Source organism: Capra hircus, chromosome 2, assembly GCF_001704415.2.
Source record: "Capra hircus breed San Clemente chromosome 2, ASM170441v1, whole genome shotgun sequence".
Classification (NCBI taxonomy): domain Eukaryota; kingdom Metazoa; phylum Chordata; class Mammalia; order Artiodactyla; family Bovidae; genus Capra; species Capra hircus.
This window is the reverse complement of record NC_030809.1, coordinates 45,929,137-45,947,141: the sequence shown is the minus strand read 5'-3', so window position 1 is coordinate 45,947,141 and position 18,005 is coordinate 45,929,137. Positions and strand designations below refer to the sequence as shown.

Here is an 18,005-nt window from a genome sequence, read left to right as displayed (position 1 = left end):
CATGACTTAGCGCCTAAACCACCACAGCAAGAGTAGATATTTCATAAAGCTGTCAGAGGACTTGGCTTAGAATAGAATAAGTACTATATGTGTCTATTAAATACAGTGGAAAAATACTAAATATTCTGTGATAGGTGAGTGAAGCTTTATTTATAGAAAGCAAAATGTCAAAAGCAAAGCCAGTCTCTAGGTACAAAATAGGTATATACAGATTCTACTTAAATCTTATGTATGCCCTAAGGGTTAGCTGTGCCCTTTTAAATCTTCCTCATGTTAACAATGGTCTTGTTATGTCAAAGAACTTAGTTTGACATTTCAATATTCTGAGAAAATATTTAGTTCAGCTTCCTATGACAGTAAGACACCCAGTTGATCTTCTTGCCTCCAGTCTTACCCTCTTTAATCCACCCTTCCATGGCTCACAGAGTATCTTTCTAACATGCAGACTTAATGTTTTCCCATGGCTGCAAATCCCCTCCAGTCTACCTCCCTTAGGATAAAGTTTAAAATCCTTAGAGTCTCATACACATTCATCCAAAATGGCCCCTGCCTCGTCTTCAGAATCATCTCTCAACACTTCTTTACCATGAAATCTAATCACCTGGCCACACCTCAAAGACTTTTTGTATATCATTCCTTTGTTAGAACATCTCTCCATTCATTTGCTAGGACCACCATAACAAAACACTGATAGATAAAGAATCCGCCTGCAAAGCAGGAGATGTGAGTTTGATCCCTGCATCAGGCAGATTCCTTGGTGGAGGAAATGGCAACCCACTCTAGTATTCTTGCCTGAAAAATCCCATGGATAGAGGGGCCTGGCGGGCTATATAGTCCACAGGGTCACAAAGAGTCAGACATGACTCAGCAACTAAGCACAAGCACCGGCTAGGTAGCTTAAACAACAGAAGTTTATTTGCTCACAGTTGTGGAGGCTAGAAGTCCAAGATCAAAGTATCAGCAAGACAGGCTTCTCCCGAGGCTTGCATATGGCTGTCTTCTTGAAGTGTCCTCACGTGGTCTTTTTCCTATGTGCACATGTTCTCAATGTCTCTTTTGTGTCCAAAGTTCCTCTTTTATAAAGATACTGGTAAGAATGAATTATACCCTAAAGGTCTCATTTTAACTTGGTTACCTCTTCAAAGGCCCTATCTCTAAATATAGTCATATTCTGAGGTTATGGGGGCTAGGGCTTCAATTTACAAATTTTGGAGAAACACAACTGAGCCCACAATAAGGCCTTCTTCTTTTCTTTGGTCAGGCTAATTCCTATTTATTTCTCCAAGACTGGCCCAAGTCTTCCTATCCAGGAGATTTCATTGCCCTGTCTCTGTGTTCCCACAGTACTTCTGTGTGCTGCTCACTCATAAACACACTATCCCAATTGTCTCTTTCCTTCTTCAGATTGCATTCTTTCAGAGCAGAGAATAAATCTCTAGCACTTAGCACAGTATCTGTCCCACTGAAGAGATTTACTAAAGATTTGATTATTTAGGGAACACAGAAGAAAGAATATGAGCTTTGAATAAAGCAGGCATGAGTTCAAATCCTGGTTCTAATATGCACCTATGATTTTAAACAAGTCACTAAATGTTGATCTTCCATTCTACATAAGGTAGTTATAGACATAAATGACAATTATAATGAAAGCACCCATTTTTAGGGTTGGTAGATAGTAAGTGAGTGAAGTTGCTCAGTCGTGTCCAACTCTTTGCAACCCCATGGACTATAGCCTACCAGGCTCTTCTGTCCATGATATTTTCCAGACAAGAATAGCGGAGTGGGTTGCCATTTCCTTCTCCAGGAGATCTTCCCAAGCCAAGGATTGAACCCAGGTCTCCCGCATTGTTGGCAGACGCTTTACTGTCTGAGCCACCAGGGAAGCTGGTGGTACATAGTAGGTGCTCACTAAACATTAGAGTACAGATTCTGGGATTGCCTGGGTTTGAGACCCAATTTCCCCACTTAGTAGCTGAGTGACCTTGGGAATGTTAACTTCCCCTCTGCTTCAGTTGCTTATCTAAATAAACATTTCTCACTGCTAATGTGGGGATGTTTACTATTATATGATCACTTAAAATCTGAAAAAATATGGCTGGATATCATGAGTAATTTAGTTCCTTCAATTATAGTTATTTTAAATGTGAATATTACTTAAATGCCTCAGACTTCTTAACAACCACACAAGATAGTAACTAAAGAGGTTCAAAAACTGGTATGGATAATATAAGTAAAGATCAAAATAAACATGAAATAATAAATTTTCATGTGTCTCATTCCTTATTTTGGTGTTTAAACATCTTGGGTATTGAAGTAAAAATCTTAAACAAGTTTTTCTATTCTCTGTGACTATGGATGTTAATCATTTGTAATAAAGAATACTACTTCCTGGCTCAAATTTTTAATTTCAGAACCACTAAACCTTTGAACTAGAAAGGCCAATCCTATCAAGGCTTACCTAAGTAAACAGGTGGATTTGTAATAGGCTCTTAGGGTCTTAATGCAAAGCTCTGCGAAGGACAGGCATTGCAAGCAGAGAGAACACCTGGTTCAAAAGTACTAAAGCAGGGTTCAAGAATTATTCTAGATATTCAAGGTATGTAGTAGGAACTAGTATTAGAAAATAATGCTGGAAAATGCTTTTTAATCATCCAACCTTTGAGGTCAGCAATTTCTGAAGTAGGTAAAAGTTATCTGACCTATAACTTTGAAGTAAGGCAGATCTAGGTATGAATCTCCATTTGTTACATAAGCACAGTTTTAGAGCCTTAGATTATGCAAGGGGGTTATTATAGTGATTAACTGATCAAATGCACATAGAGCTCATAACTGAGATGCCTGGCTGACTGGGAGGTACCTAGCCACACAGTGAACCCATGGACTGTAACCTGCCAGGCTCCTCTGTTCATGGAACTCTCCAGGCAAGAATACTGGAGGGAGTATCCATTCCCTTCTCCAGGGGAATTCTTCCTGATCCAGGAATCAAACCCAGGTCTCCTGCATTGCAGGCAGATTCTCTGCCATCTGAGCCACCAGGGAAGCCCCATTAGTGATTAATGGATCAAATGTATGGAGAGCTTATAACTGATATGCCTGGCTGATTGAGAGTAATCAAATGTTTGTCTTTCTCACACCTGTAATCATATGAATAAACACCTGCAAAATAACTTAAAACCATCTTTCACATAGTGTGTATTTGCTGAGTATCTGAGGCTTACTGAAATGACTTAATTTTAAAAACAGAAAGCTGGCCAGTGCTTCCCCCAGCCACCCAGTCAGCCTTCCAGCTAGAGCCCCTGCCTCCACATCTCCTCCAGAAATTGAGTCCCGATCATCCTGCTCACTCTGCTGCAAGAAATCCAGACTTTCAGGGAGAAGAGGGAATATCAAACAGAAAGTCTGCAAGGACATATTCTCATCAGGAAAAACTCTCCCCAAACTGCAGAGCCTCAGGTCAGGGGGTAGGGAGCGTGGGATGACAGAGGCTCCTCTGGTCAGCTAGGTGAGGTGAAGAAGGTAGGTGGGACTTTCAAGTTTAGGAAACACCTTGGAATCTTCCCCAAGTAGCTGTCAACAGGTCTCCCCTTCACACAGACTGCTGCTGCTGCTGCTGCTAAGTCATTTCAGTTGTGTACGACTCTGTGCGATCCCATAGATGGCAGCCCACCAGGCTCCCCCGTCCCTGGGATTCTCCAGGCAAGAACACTGGAGTGGGTTGCCATTTCTTTCTTCAATGCGTGAAAATGAAGTTGCTCAGTTGTGTCTGACTCTTAGCGACCCCATGGACTGCAGCCTACCAGGCTCCTCTGTCCATGGGATTTTCCAGGCAAGAGTAATGGAGTGGGGTGCCACTGCCTTCTCCATCACATAGACAGACGTCAACAAAAAAAGAAATCTGCCTGATTAGAAGATAAAACAACAGAAAGCTGGGATAATGGCTTAGATAAACAAGTGTCTTCATCCCTGGCCTTTCTCCTCACCAGTGTCTTTCACAATTTCTTCCCAAGTATCACCACACCAAGCAGTAACATGCTATTTGGAGATCACTGTAGCTCAGACTTCCAATTCTATAGCAAAGATTAGAAGGCCAGGGGAAAAAAAATCACTGAAATAGATAAACAAAACTGGAAGAATTCATTTCCTTTTTTACCCTATAGTCCATTATTGCTTGATGAATTTCCAGTGAAAAGTTAGTTTTCAACGCAGAAACTGCAGGCTTAAAATAAGAGGTCCTTGGGCAAGTGACTGAGTTCACGACAATTATAATGACCTAGAAATCTTTGAAGTGTTTAGGAGACTACCTTTACTCTGATACTAAAAGGACGTAGTCTAATATCCATTACTTACGCTTCAAACTGAAGGCAAGCGTCTTTCTTTTAAAAGACGTGCGGTGTCTGGCTCAAAATCAATTGCAAGAAAAGCCCAACTCAACACAGAAAGAGCTCTTTTCCACACCCTCTCGTCTCGCTCACATCACAGATGGCAACCAAGGCTTGAGATTTAACATCCAGACACTAAAGCGGCTCATCGGTCAACGATGGGGCACCAGGTGGGTGCTGTCCGGCACAGGATGGGATGCTGCCAATCCTGAGAGGTGCAGCTCGTGTGAACCCCGAGGCCAGAGCCTAATGCCCATCACTTAGCACTTACACTTGGGAAACCACCCGCTTCCCATCGCGGGGCTGAGACAAGGGGAAGACCCAGTCCTCCGATACCCCAATTCCGGGGTCCGCGCGTGACCTCCGAGAACCGGGAGCAGCGCGCGTAGGGGAAGCTCCTCCGCCTTTAAGGGAAGATGGGAAGGGCAAGTTCGGGTCGTAAACGGAAAGGTTACTCACAGGAATGACCCGGCGTCCTCCATCCAGCGCCCAAGCTCCCTCAGGGAAAAGTCTCCAATGAAGCGGCAGCTGGAGAGCAGCAGCCTGGGCGGCCGCCGCTGCCAAAAACTATCTGGGCGTGGCAGGGACGGGCGGGCAACTTCACAACATCATCATTCAGCGACTTCGGTTTTGCAGCGACGCCAGGTCAATGACAGCCCCAACACAATCGGGGGAGAGAGGAGGAGACCCATTCTCCCAGCAGCCTGCACGGCGCCAGCGCACGACCTGCTGGGAATTGTAGTTTCGTCTCGGCCACGCCCCCTTAACTCGAAGGCCACGCCCCTCCCTGCTAGCCCTGAAGCGGGAGGCGGGAGGCGGGAGGCGGGAGGCGGGAGGCGGGAGGCGGGGCAGCGACCCTGGGGCCGGAGTGGGGCGAGTCCAGTCCCGGCGGGCTGCGGGGGTTTGGGGCAGAGTTCCAGGCCCACAACCCCAGTCCGGGTCGCACCGCCCCTTTGGCTCCGCGGCCCGCGCTGGGAGCGGGCCTTGCGCTCTCGCTTTGCCCCTGGGCGGGCCGGGCGCCCAGGCCCCGTACCGCTGGCCGCTTGAGGAGAACCGCTGGCCGTGGTCGCCGCCAGGGTAATGAGGGGAGGCCGGGCAGGGAGGGGAAGGGTTAGGGGCCGGTCGCCAAGTGAGGGAGTGCGGCTTAGTCCGCGCGCGCCTCGGGAAGCTCGAGGCTAGAACTCGCCGTCATACCTCCAGCCGGAGCCCGGGCGGCTGGCGGAGCCGTGGCGGGGGTCCGGCTCCGCCTGAAGAGCGGCCCCTGCTCCCCGCGCAGCTCCGGTTCTGTCCTGCGTCCCGGGCCGAGCGGCGGAGAGCACCTGCGTGTGGGTAGGCTGCGCCTGCTGGGGTCGGCGGCGCCAGGTGCGCGGGTCCGGCCGCCCGCGGTGCTCTCCCGGTTCCCAGCACCCCCAGCCCTGCTCTCACCTTTGGCCACACTCACCCACGCGTGGCATTCCCAAACCCGAGACGCCCTCCGGCCCCGCTCCGTGTGCCACCTTCTCCGAGTTCGCTACAAAGTCCCCCAAAGCAGGACTCGCAAGGAAGCTTTTATATAGTTGAATGCAAGCTATGTTTTCTCCTCGTTAGTTAAGTTCAGGATTGTGTTTTTCCTTCGTGGATTTGTTGTGTCAAGCACCTTTTCCCTCAAAACGCGATTGGAATTTGTGACAGCGCGTACCTAGCAAAAGCCTGGCCCACAGTAGGCGCTTAGTAAATATTTTTTGAAAGCTTGAGTCACGATGCTAAGTTTGGAAAATTCTACTGAGTTGTGCGTCGCTATAGTTAAGATTTTATGGGTTCCCAGCATCGCTTTGAAAAGTACAGTAATTTTAAGGCTCCACAAAGAGTTGCTACTGCTAAGTCACTTCATTCGTGTCCGACTCTGTGCGACCCCATAGACGGCAGCCCACCAAGCTCCCCCGTCCCTGGGATTCTCCAGGCAAGAACACTGGAGTGGGGTGCCATTTCCTTCTCCAGTGCAGGAAAGTGAAAAGTGAAAGTGAAGTCGCTCAGTCGTGTCCGACCCTCAGCGACCCCATGGACTGCCCCCTTCCAGGCTCCTCCGTCCATGGGATTTTCCAGGCAAGACTACTGGAGTGGAAATCGGGCTTTTTTACATTCCCTGTAACAAGGGCCTCTGTTGGAAGATTAAAGTAACTCAAAACCCTAGTTCTGTAATTTGCACATTCTGATTGTTCCAGAAAGTGTTAACCTTTCAGATTAAAGTTTTCAGAGGAACCATTTTTCATTCATTCTTCATTCAGATAAAGTGATTCATTTGATCTGAATCACCTAGAATAAATTTATTTACAAAGCTTTTTCCTGATTAGCTTTTTAGATACAAGTATGAGAGATCACAGTGATGTACGTGTGAATACATTCAGAAATACAAGTCTCAACTATGAATTTTTTTTAAAAGATATTCATACCTAGTGAAAGCATGCAGGAGAAAATTATAACAGCAAATTTGCCCCCTTCCCCCACCCCTTACCGGGGGCAACTGCTGCCTTGACCTCAAAATGTCTTATAAAATTATCTCTTAATAGTCTGTCACATCTGAAGCAAAATCCTCTGGGATTAAGCCCCGTACAGGGGCAACCCCTTTAGTACTAACAGTTTTCACAGATTGTGTGTTTCTTCTGAGTTTTCCTGAAAAATAGATAATGTAGTTGGAGAAGGCAATGGCAACCCACTCCAGTACTCTTGCCTGGAAAATCCCATGGTCGGAGGAGCCTTGATGACTGCAGTCCATGGGGTCGCTGACACGACTGAGCGACTTCACTTTCACTTTTCACTTTCCTGCACTGGAGAAGGAAATGGCAGCCTACTCCAGTGTTCTTGCCTGGAGAATCCAGCGACGGGGGAGCCTGGTGGGCTGCCGTCTCTGGGGTCACACAGAGTCGGACATGACTGAAGTGACTTAGCAGCAGCAGTAGCAGATAATGTAGTTAAAATTTTTTTTTGTTTAAGAAAGAACTTACTATTATTATGTGGAAAAAGTAGGAAACAATCATGAGAACTAGGAAATTCAGTTAATCACTACATCTCTAATCTTGGCTTGTGGGAATGTATGCTGCAAGTGGTCTGGACCTTGTTTGCCTGGGTCACTAGTGAGTGTCTCCAGTGCCCAGCACAGAACCTGACCCATGACAGCCATTCATTAAACACTGTGGTAAGAATACTTGATTGTTTCAGATAGCAGTGTAATTACTTTCTGCATGTGAATGGTTTCTTCATTTACTTAAATATTTTTTTAGATTACTAGAAGTAAGAATTTTATAGGATCAAAAGGTATGAATGTTTTTATGGTTATCAAAACATTGCCAACTTGCTTTCCAAATGAGCCCTACCATTTGGTACTGCCAACAGTAATAACTGAGTGTACCTTTCAGAGCATCTTAAGCTTTTATATGGATACGGTATTTGGTAATTCTAACCACTTTCAGATGAAGCATTTCATTTGATCTGAACCACCTGGAAACTGGGCAGGGCAGGTGTTGCATTATCCCTTTTGTAACACAACAAATATCAGTGCCTTATATTTATAATGAATGGCAGGAGACAAAAATAATCAAACCCTGTCAGGGACCACCCCCCCCAACACACCCATTTTTACCTTTGGTCTGTAGTGAATATCATGAGCAAATTGACTTCTTTCCTTGACAATAAAATTAGATGCTGGTCTATAACTTCTGTGGTTTACAAAATCCTTTTCTTTGCCATTTGTTCAGATGTTTGCAGATGCCTTGATCGAACTTGGGAATTTCATTAAAATGAAATAATGAGTCACAATATAGGTGAAAGAGAAATTGGGTAGGTGTAAGGGAATACCTCTCACTAGGAAGTTTAGAACATTGCCACCCTTTCTATGCAGAAAGATCTGGGAAATTTTGGTGGTGCTTTTGTAGCTTCTTGAATGTAAATCTAGTAAGTTACTAGAGGTTTAAAAACCTCTGCATCTGTTGGAGTCTTCATAAACTATTGAGATTAATATGCCATCAATGAAACTGGACAGGAATTATTTGCATAATAATCAGCATATTTTTCATATCTGTCAATAAATTCCAAGAAGAATGGAAATGAGCACTAAGAATCATAAGGTAAAAGAATTCAACCTACAGAAAATATTTTCACATGAAAACTAAAAAAAAATTTGTAAACATATGGCAAGAAGAAAATGTTATTAATTCCTAGTCTGTTACTAATCCTGATTCTTTCCCAAATTTGCTAAATTGGAAAATTTAGTGACCCTAAATGATTTAATAGGTAATGAATTGATAAGGAAGCTTTGGAAGATTCAAAGTTTACTTATAAGTAGAACTGTTGGAAATTCTTGGGCATCATTTGTAGTAAAAGTGGGCCCCAAATTGCCTTTTTGTATTGTTTTTACATTTTGCTTAGGGTTCTTGAAAAAAGTAGTACAGATAAGGAAGAACAGATGCAGGTAATCAAGGCTTTGGAAATATTCAGAACCTCCTTTCAACTGCACTTTGCCTTTGTGATGGAAATCTGTGAAAGTCGCTCAGTCCTGTCAGGCTCTTTGCAACCACCAGAATACTATAGTCGGTAGACTTTCCCTTCTCCAGGGGATCTTCCCAGCCCAGGTATTGAACCCAGATCTCCTGCATTGCTGGTGGATTCTTTACCAGCTGGGCCACCAGAGATGCCCAAGAATGCTGGAGTGGGTAATATCTGATATCTCTTGTGATATCAGGTCCGAAATGGCATTCGATAAACAGAAACGGTCTTTAAGAACACCTTTCAGAAACGTCGGTAGTCCTTGTGTCAGGGAACAGCTGCCCAAATAGTGGTGGGTTTTGGCAACTAGATCTTTAAGGAATTGTTATGTAAATATGTTATTTTGCTTCTGTTTTTCATACTAGGATATTTCAGTATCTGAAGATTAAAGCAGAAATCTTTGGAGTAGATGGATTTTTGTTACTTTCTGTGAACTAAAGCGATTCAATGTCTCTTTTGGTAAGTTTTTATAAATGTGGATCTAATTTTGCATCAACAGAGTAGTTAGATATTAGTGTAAAGCCATAAGAGAAGGAGTAGTCTGATGGAATATTCTTATGCTCTGAGATGTTATTTTGATCTGACTGACTTCTGGTCTTTAAACATAAGTTCTCACTGAGTTTTTGTCTCTTTAAAAAAGAGCTTCTCCTATACTTTTCAGATATACTCCCTCTATTCCTTTGTCCCAAACACACTTTTTCTCATACATTTACTATCCTTAGATATTCCTCTTCCATCCAGGCTTATTCTTTAAATCTTTCAGAAATCCCTTTTTACAAATTACCATTTGACTAAAGGTGTTCTTGCCTGGAGAATCCCAGGGATGGTGGATCCTGGTGGGCTGCCGTCTATGGGGTCACACAGAGTCGAACACGACTGAAGCGACTTAGCAGCAGCAAGCAAAACAGTATGAAAAATAAGCCCCTTGACTTAGCAAGACAAGATACATTTGGATCAATGTATAATATGATATATAGATACTAACTTGGTTTCTGTTTTGTATGAAGTTCATGGTATCTAGTCTAGATTAAGTAGTTTCAGGACTTCCATTGTGTCTTAATATAGAATGTAATACTTTATTTGAATATTTAAATTATTAAAGCAGTGATCTTTTAAAAAGTGGTGGGTGCATATGTAATTTTCAAATACTTTAATATATCTCTCTTAGTCTTCAAAATTGTTAGTGATTGGCAGGGCAGGTGGTATAATCCTCATTTAGAGTTTGGTCTAAGATTGCAAAGAATTAGAGGCAAGGATCAAACTCATATCTGCCAATTCACTCCATCAGTTGCCAAATCTGAGAGGCAGGACTATGAAGTTAGGAGACTATATTGTTGGTTATTTGGATAATATAGAATGCATTTACTTTGTGTTTAAAGTAAAGTTTATCTACCTAAAAGGGGAGCTTTATATATCTGGAAAATACATTGAGGTGAAATATTACCTCATTTTTCTAAAGCAAGATCTGCAGACTTTTTCTTTAGAGGGTCAGGTAGGATTTGTGTGCTATATGATCTCCATTAAATTACTCTTTTGTTACCAAAGCAGCCATAGGCAGTGTGCTGCTAAGTCGCTTCAGTCATGTCCGACTCTGTGTGACCCCATAGACGGCAGCCCACCAGGCTCCCCCGTCCCTGGGATTCTCCAGGCTAAAACACTGGAGTGGGTTGCCATTTCCTTCTCCAGTGCATGAAAGTGAAAAGTGAAAGTGAAGTCGCTCAGTTGTGTCCGACTCTTAGCAACCCCAAGGACTGCAGCCTTTCAGGCTCCTCTGTCCATGGAATTTTCCAGGCAAGAGTGCTGGAGTGGGGTGCCATTGCCTTCTCCATAGGCAATATGAATTAAATGCAAATATCTGTGTTTCTGTAAAACTTTACACACTAAAACAGGTGGTGGGTCAGATTTGATTCATGGACCATAGTTTCTGCTCTAATGGATTATCTAAGATTTAACAATTTTATGTCAATTTGTAGGTTGGATGAGATGTAAAGGGATATTTGATAGATGAAGATCCTGAGGTTCAAAGGGCTATGTGGTTGCCTAGGTTTCCAAATTTGGGGGGAAAGACATCTTACTTAATCTATTATTTCATAATTATGGATTTTTTTGGAAAAATAGAATTTGATAGTGGGTCATTTATATTTGTTCAGTTTGTTAATAATTTCAGTTTATATTCTTCTTGCAATGATGAAATATTTAGACTCTTTTGAATCAAAACCTTCATGTTTTCTCCTCAATGAGATATTTGTGCAACTCAGATAAAGTTAAGGAAGGATTCTTCCCTGTTCAAAGTTTACTGTCTGTTTAACAGGTAGGAAATGGTGTTTTCAAAGGAGCAGCAAGTAACGAAATTTCACACTCTTAGAAAAAAGTATAGTATAAACCATGTCGTTTGCACAAACAGTTTAGGCACCGTGATCCATTCTTATCAAGGAATGGTGGGAACCCTCCCAAAATCCGAGTTCCTAGATACCAGCCAAGTGTCAGCCTTGCAAGCAGGCCTTTCCAAGGATAGCAGTTTTAGGCCTGCTGTGTTAACCCTTTTTCACACAAAATATTAATGATTATTGTGAAAGATTCAGGGTAAATGTTGGAAAATATATTTAAGTACCAAATAACATATAAATGACCTAACTGGTGATTATTTTTTATATGAACAACAATAGTATCTTCAAAAACTGTTTTATTATAAATTTTATTCACCCTATAGAACTTTGCAAAGGAAATGATTCTACAGCTATCTAGGCACTCTTAGCTCCTGTTCTTTGAGGGCACATTTTACATAAAATGATGGGGATCTATTTAAGATTATTGTAGTAAGATTGATAATATACATACTATAGGAATTCAATTTAATCAGTAATTTAGGCTAACTGAGAAAATTATTAATTTGATTAGTGAGAAATTATGGCATATTTTTAGAGAAAGGATTTTGGTTTGATTAAGTAAGTAACTGAAACCATTAAGTAGACATGGATGGATTTATCTTAAAGACTCAGTTGATATTATACTTTAGTAGTGAAAAGTGAAAGTGTTAGTCACTCAGTCATGTCTGACTCTTTGTGACCGCATGGACGCCCACCAGGCTCCTCTGTCCATGGAATTCTCCAAGGAAGAATCCTGGAGTGGGTAGCCTTTCCCCACTCCAAGAGATCTTCAGGACTCAGGAATCAAACCCAGGTCTCCTGTATTACAGGCATATTCTTTACTGTCTGAGCCACCAGGGACCCAATTATACGTTAATGTTCATATAAAAATGAATGTTCGTGAGATGCTTGACATTAATTAAAAATCTCTTTCATATAGCTTGTTTATACTTTTTTGGGGGGCACATTTTCTTCCTAAATAATGTAACATCAGCTTCACATTGCTATCATGTTTAGGTGTTACATTTCTTTATTGACAGTATGTGATAATAGAACCTCGAGTTAAAATGCAGGAAAATGTAAATTGTGATAATGGAACTAAGTTTCTTAATTTGATTTGAGTTGGTTAGAGATCTTTATCACTTTAGAAAACAGCATTGGTTCCAAGTATACTCAATATGTGGTTTAAATATAGATAAACATGGTTACTACACCTGAGGGAAAAAAATCTGAGGATCAAGAAAAATGATATGAGTACAACAAAATAATCTCTAGCTAAACACTCAGAAGAAAACTGCAAAGATGATGAAAAAGTTAAATACTAGCACCTGCAGTAAGAATGAATAGGTATTTCCTCCAGGGTAGAGAGCAAGAGTCAGAGGTAGCACCAAGTAACACTACAGCAGATATGAAGTTTGTCTTCTGCATACCCAGCTGCTTCTCCCTTCTCCCCCGGTATGAATCTTGGCTCCAGTTCAGGCTCCTGCATGTTGCCCCTTTTCTCTGTTCCTCACTTTGTATCCATGTGCCACCCATACAGTGTTTTTGATTTTTCACTTATTTAATATATTTCTGACTTTACAGGATTGTTTCTGCACTTCACGAACACAAGTTGAATCACTCAGACCTGAAAAACAGTCTGAAACCAGTACCCATCAAAATTTGGTAAGAAAATGGTTGAGTACAAATGTTCTTCTTCTGCCTCCTGTAATGCTATTTTATAGAATATAATTTTTAGTTCTCCTTTACCTCTTTTTCTTTTCTTCCTACTCTTTTTCCTACCTCTACCTAAGCTGTTCTCCAGAAGTCTATAATTGATCTCTGTTCTTCTGCCTAAACAGACTCTCCCTAAGCAGTCTCACAGGCTCCTGTGGTTTCAGTTGGTCAGATTTCAGATTGTCTACAGGTACCTAAGGTTATCCTTCAGGTTGATAGGGGACCTGGTCATCAGGCAGGACTGATGATTCTCAAATTTTTACCGGCAGCTTTGACTCTTTCCTGGGTATCAGATGTGTCTATAGAATACCTCTGGCTAGAGTTTTGAAAGCTATCTCTATAGCAATTTGAGTAAAACCTTAATCTTCTCTTAGACCTCACTGACCTATTGAATTTCCAGCTTTGGCAAATGAAAATCCATCTGCTAAATCACCCTTACTGGGAACTTTGTAGTTATCCTCACACTGCCTCTTCCTTTGCCCTCACATCTAGTTATATAGTCTTTGAAATGCCCATGAGTCCATCCCCTCCTTCACCTGATCACTGTTAATACTCAGATCTCATCATCTCTCACCTGGACTATTGTAGGTAAACTCATTGCTTGTAGTTTCCTAGTCATACATATAACCTCTTATGATCTCCCACTTAGGTCAGTATTCAACACTGTTACCTGAACAGGCCTGTTTGTGCCACTTTCCAGCTTTAAAATTGCCATTGATTTCCTAAATCCTGTGGCATAAAGCCTAAATTTCTTAAAGTGCTATAAGGACTTTTAATGGTATGGAATATGTCTGATTTTTGAGTTTCATTTATTATTACTGAGTCTTAGCACATACTTTTATTTCTGCTTGAAATACCCTTTTTGATTTTCTGCCTCAAAAATTCTTCCTCTTGCTTAAAGAATTGGCTCAAATATCACATCTGAAGCCTTTGCTCTTGTATCTTTAATTCTGTTATGCTCCTGCAGATCTTAGACATCCTCATAAAAAGGCATTTACTATATTAATCTCACAATGATTGATGTATATGTCTCGCCACATGAACCCGCCAAAATAGGCATCCTGTCTTCTTTATCATCCCTGGGTAATAACTGATACATTAAATAATATTTAAAGAAACATGCTAATAAATAAATGTTTCTCTGGGATCTTCTACCTTTAATCTCTAAATCTTTATTATATAATTATTTCTATAAAATAGAATCTGCCTTGCAAATACCTTAGCCCTACAAAATAGAGTGATCTTACTTAGTTTTGTTTATAAATTTATCCTGATCTTATCTTCAGTTGTCATTTTTGTCATTTCACTTTTTACTCACTAATACTTTTAAGTCTTCTAGTTACATACCCTTTTGTACAATAGAATACAGTATCCAGTCCTAGTTTTCATTCAAGTATTACCCTTCAGACTGAGGTAGAGTTTAGAAAGTAAAGTGTCTGTTGTTGACTCTTTGCTGTTACCAAGAGAGATGCCTAGAACTCAGGGAACTTCCAGAAGTGCTGCCTTTTTTTTTTTTTTTTCCCCAGCAGGGGCAAGGAGTAGGGGAAATATTGTGGTAGGATACATACAACATAAAATTTACCATCTTAACCATTTTTAAGTATATAGTTCAGTGGCATCAAATAATTCATAATATTGTACAACCATCACTGCTCTTCATCTCCATAACTCCCCACCTCTTGGAAACCACTTTCTGTCTCTGATATTTGACTACTCTAAGTACCAATATAAGTACTGTATTTATTATTTTCTGACTGAGAATTTTCAGTTAGCATAATACCCTCAAGGTTCATTGGTATTGCAGCATATTGCAGAATTTCCTTAATCTTTAAGGTTGAATAATTCTTCATTATATGTGTACACTACATTTTGCTTCTTCATTTATTTGCTGTTGAAAACTTGGGTTGCTTCCACATTGCCGCTCTTATGAAGAATAGTGCTTCTGTGAACATGGGTATACAAATCTCTTTGAGATTGTGATTTCAATTCTTTTAGGTACATACCCAGAAGCGGAATTGCTGGATCATATGGTAATTCTATTTAAATTTTTTGAGGAGCCACCATACTGTTTTCCATAGTAGCTGTACCATTTTACCTTCCCACCAGCAGTGCATAAGAGTTCCAGTTTCTCTACTTTCTCTCCAAAACTCATTATTTTCTGCTTTTTGATAACAGCCATTGTAAAGGATGGGAGTTGGTATCTCATGGTAGTTTTGATTTGCATTTCCCTAATGATTAGATAGGGCTTCCCTGGTAGCTCAGAGGTTAAAGCGTCTGCCTGCAATGCAGGAGACGTGGGTTTGATCCCTGGGTTGGGAAGATGCCCTGGAGGAGGAAATGGCAACCCACTCCAGTATTCTTGCCTGGAGAATCCAATGGACAGAGGAGCCTGGTGGGCTGCAGTCCGTGGGGTCACAAAGAGTCGGACACGACTGAGTGACTTCACTTTCAGTTTTCAGTGATTAGATAAGAAAGGCAATGCCAAAGAATGCTCAAACTACCATACAGTTGCACTCATCTCACATGCTAGTAAAGTGATGTTTAAAATTCTCCAAGCCAGGCTTCAGCAATATGTGAACTGCGAACTTCCAGATGTTCAAGCTGGTTTTAGAAAAGGTGAGGAACCAGACAACAAATTGCCAACATCCACTGGATCATGGAAAAAGCAAGAGAGTTCCAGAAAAACATCTCTTTCTGCTTTTTTGACTATGCCAAAGCCTTTGACTGTGTGGATCACAAGAAACTGTGGACAATTCTTCAAGAGATGGGAATACCAGACCACCTAACCTGCCTCTTGAGAACCCTATATGCAAGTCAGGAGCAACAGTTAGAACTGGACATGGCAGGGGGCAGGGCAGGAGGGGGCAGTCCTAAGATGGTGGAGGAATAGGACGGGGAGACCACTTCTCCCCCACAAATCCATCACAAGAACATTTGAACACTGAGTAAATTCCACAAGAGGACATCAGGCACCCAGAAAAGCAGCCAAAAGAGGTAGGAAAAAATATAAAAGATAAAAAGAGAGACAGAAGAGGTAGGGACGGAGATGCGTCCCGGGAAGAGAGTCTTAAAAAAAGAGAGAAGTTTCCAAATACCAGGAAACACTCTCACTGGCAAGTCTGTGACGAGCCTTGGGACCTCAGAGGGCAACATAACCGGGAGGAAAAATAAACAAATAATTAAAACCCATAGATTCTGTGCCCAATGGTAACTCCCAACAGAGAAGCAGTGCAGACGCCTGCATCTACCACTAGCAAGGGGGGCTAGGCAGGGAGGTGCGGGCTGCTGCGTTGCTTAGAGTAAGGACTGGGCCTGAATGCCCTGAGGGCAATCTGAGGGAAGTAACTTGAGATAGCAAACCAGACTGTCGGATAGCTACCCCACGGAAAGCCCTAACCTAAGACACTGCCAGGCCCTACACACAACCAAAGGGCTGAGCAGAGCTAGCTGGCTGCGAACCGGCCCATCACCCGCAAGAGACAGGCAGGTGAGGGCAGCCAGAGCCGGAAGTGGGCAATTGCAGCCCCAGAGAGGCATCATCTACCAAACTGCAAGCAGGCTTCGTTGCTAACCAAGACTTCTTGGGATTCTGGATGGTCGAATCCGCCTGAGAAGGTGCATCGGATGTACACCCAGAAAACCGAGCGGCAGGGACAGGGGAGGTGATAAGTTACAGCAACCATGCTTGCCAAACACCTGGTCACCTGAGCTGTTCAGACCTGGGAAGGGCACAAAACGCAGGCCCAACCGAGTCTGCACCTTTGAGGAGTACCTGAGTACCTGAACCTGAGTGGCTTAGACCTGGGAAATGCATACAACCCAGGGCTGGGCTCAGACAGTTCCCGGCAGAGCAACCTAGAGCCTAAGCAGTGTAGACAGGGAAAGAACACACGCCGTGAGCAGGGGCAAACCCAGTGTGGCTGAGACACTGCGAGCACATGCCAGTGTTATTTGTTTGCAGTGTTCCTCCCTCCCCACAGCATGACTGAACAAGGGAGCCTAAAAAAGTGTCCACCACCGCCCCCTTGTGTCAGGGCAGAAATTAGACATTGAAGAGACCAGCAAACAGAAGAAGCCAAAACAGAGGGAACCGCCTTGAAAGTGACGGATGGAGAAGTCTTGAGCCTACTATAAGAATAAGACTGAAAACCAGAGACGAGAGGCTTAAGTCCAAATCCTGAGAACACCAGAAAACTCCTGACTCCAGGGAACATTAATCGATAGGAGATCATCAAACGCCTCAATACCTACACTGAAACCAAGCACCACCCAAGGGCCAACAAGTTCCCGAGCAAGACATACCACATAAATTCTCTAGCAACACAGGAACATAGCCCTGAGCTTCAATATACAGGATGCCCAAAGTCACTCCAAACCCATTCAGATCAGTCAGTCAGTCGTGTCCAACTCTTGGTGACCCCGTGAATTGCAGCACGCCAGGCCTCCCTGTCTATCACCAACTCCAGGAGTTCACTCAGACTCACGTCCATCGAGTCAGTGATGCCATCCAGACATCTCATCCTCTGTCGTCCCCTTCTCCTCCTGCCCCCAATCCCTCCCAGCATCAGAGTCTTTTCCAATGAGTCAACTCTTCCATGAGGTGGCCAAAGTATTGGAGTTTCAGCTTTAGCATCATTCCTTCCAAAGAAATCCCAGGGCTGATCTCCTTCAGAATGGACTGGTTGGCTCTCCTTGCAGTCCAAGGGACTCTTAAGAGTCTTCGCCAGCACCACAGTTCAAAAGCATCAATTCTTTGGCACTCAGCCTTCTTCACAGTCCAACTCTCACATCCATACATGACCACAGGAGAAACCATAGCCTCGACTAGATGGACCTTAGTTGGCAAAGTAATATCTCTGCTTTTGAATATGCTATCTAGGTTGGTCATAACTTTTCTTCCAAGGAGTAAGCGTCTTTTAATTTCATGGCTGCAGTCACCATCTGCAGTGATTTTGGAGCCCCAAAAAATAAAGTCTGACACTCTTTCCACTGTTTCCCCATCTATTTTCCATGAAGTGATGGGACC

The 18,005-nt window shown here is 42.6% G+C and overlaps 2 protein-coding genes across 4 annotated transcripts in view; one reads left to right on the top strand and one right to left on the bottom strand.

The window, feature by feature from the left end:
* Positions 1–6,031, bottom strand: part of TRAK2 (trafficking kinesin protein 2) — an 84,896-nt gene extending 78,865 nt beyond the window's left edge. The window contains exons 1-2 of one of the 2 annotated variants that reach the window (XM_018060883.1): positions 5,821–6,031; positions 4,839–5,108 (exon numbers count right to left, since the gene is read on the bottom strand). The gene's annotated coding sequence lies outside the window, so the exon portion shown is untranslated. The remainder of the gene's footprint in view (positions 1–4,838; positions 5,109–5,820) is intronic. The other variant, XM_005676369.3, reaches the window with a different exon arrangement.
* Positions 5,241–18,005, top strand: part of STRADB (STE20-related kinase adaptor beta) — a 33,947-nt gene continuing 21,182 nt past the window's right edge. The window contains exons 1-3 of one of the 2 annotated variants that reach the window (XM_018060886.1): positions 5,241–5,456; positions 9,263–9,356; positions 12,848–12,928. In XM_018060886.1, coding sequence (XP_017916375.1) covers positions 9,345–9,356; positions 12,848–12,928 — 93 coding nt within the window. In that variant the 5' untranslated portion in view covers positions 5,241–5,456; positions 9,263–9,344. Of the gene's footprint in view, positions 5,457–7,462; positions 7,552–9,262; positions 9,357–12,847; positions 12,929–18,005 lie in introns of those variants that run through there. The other variant, XM_018060888.1, reaches the window with a different exon arrangement.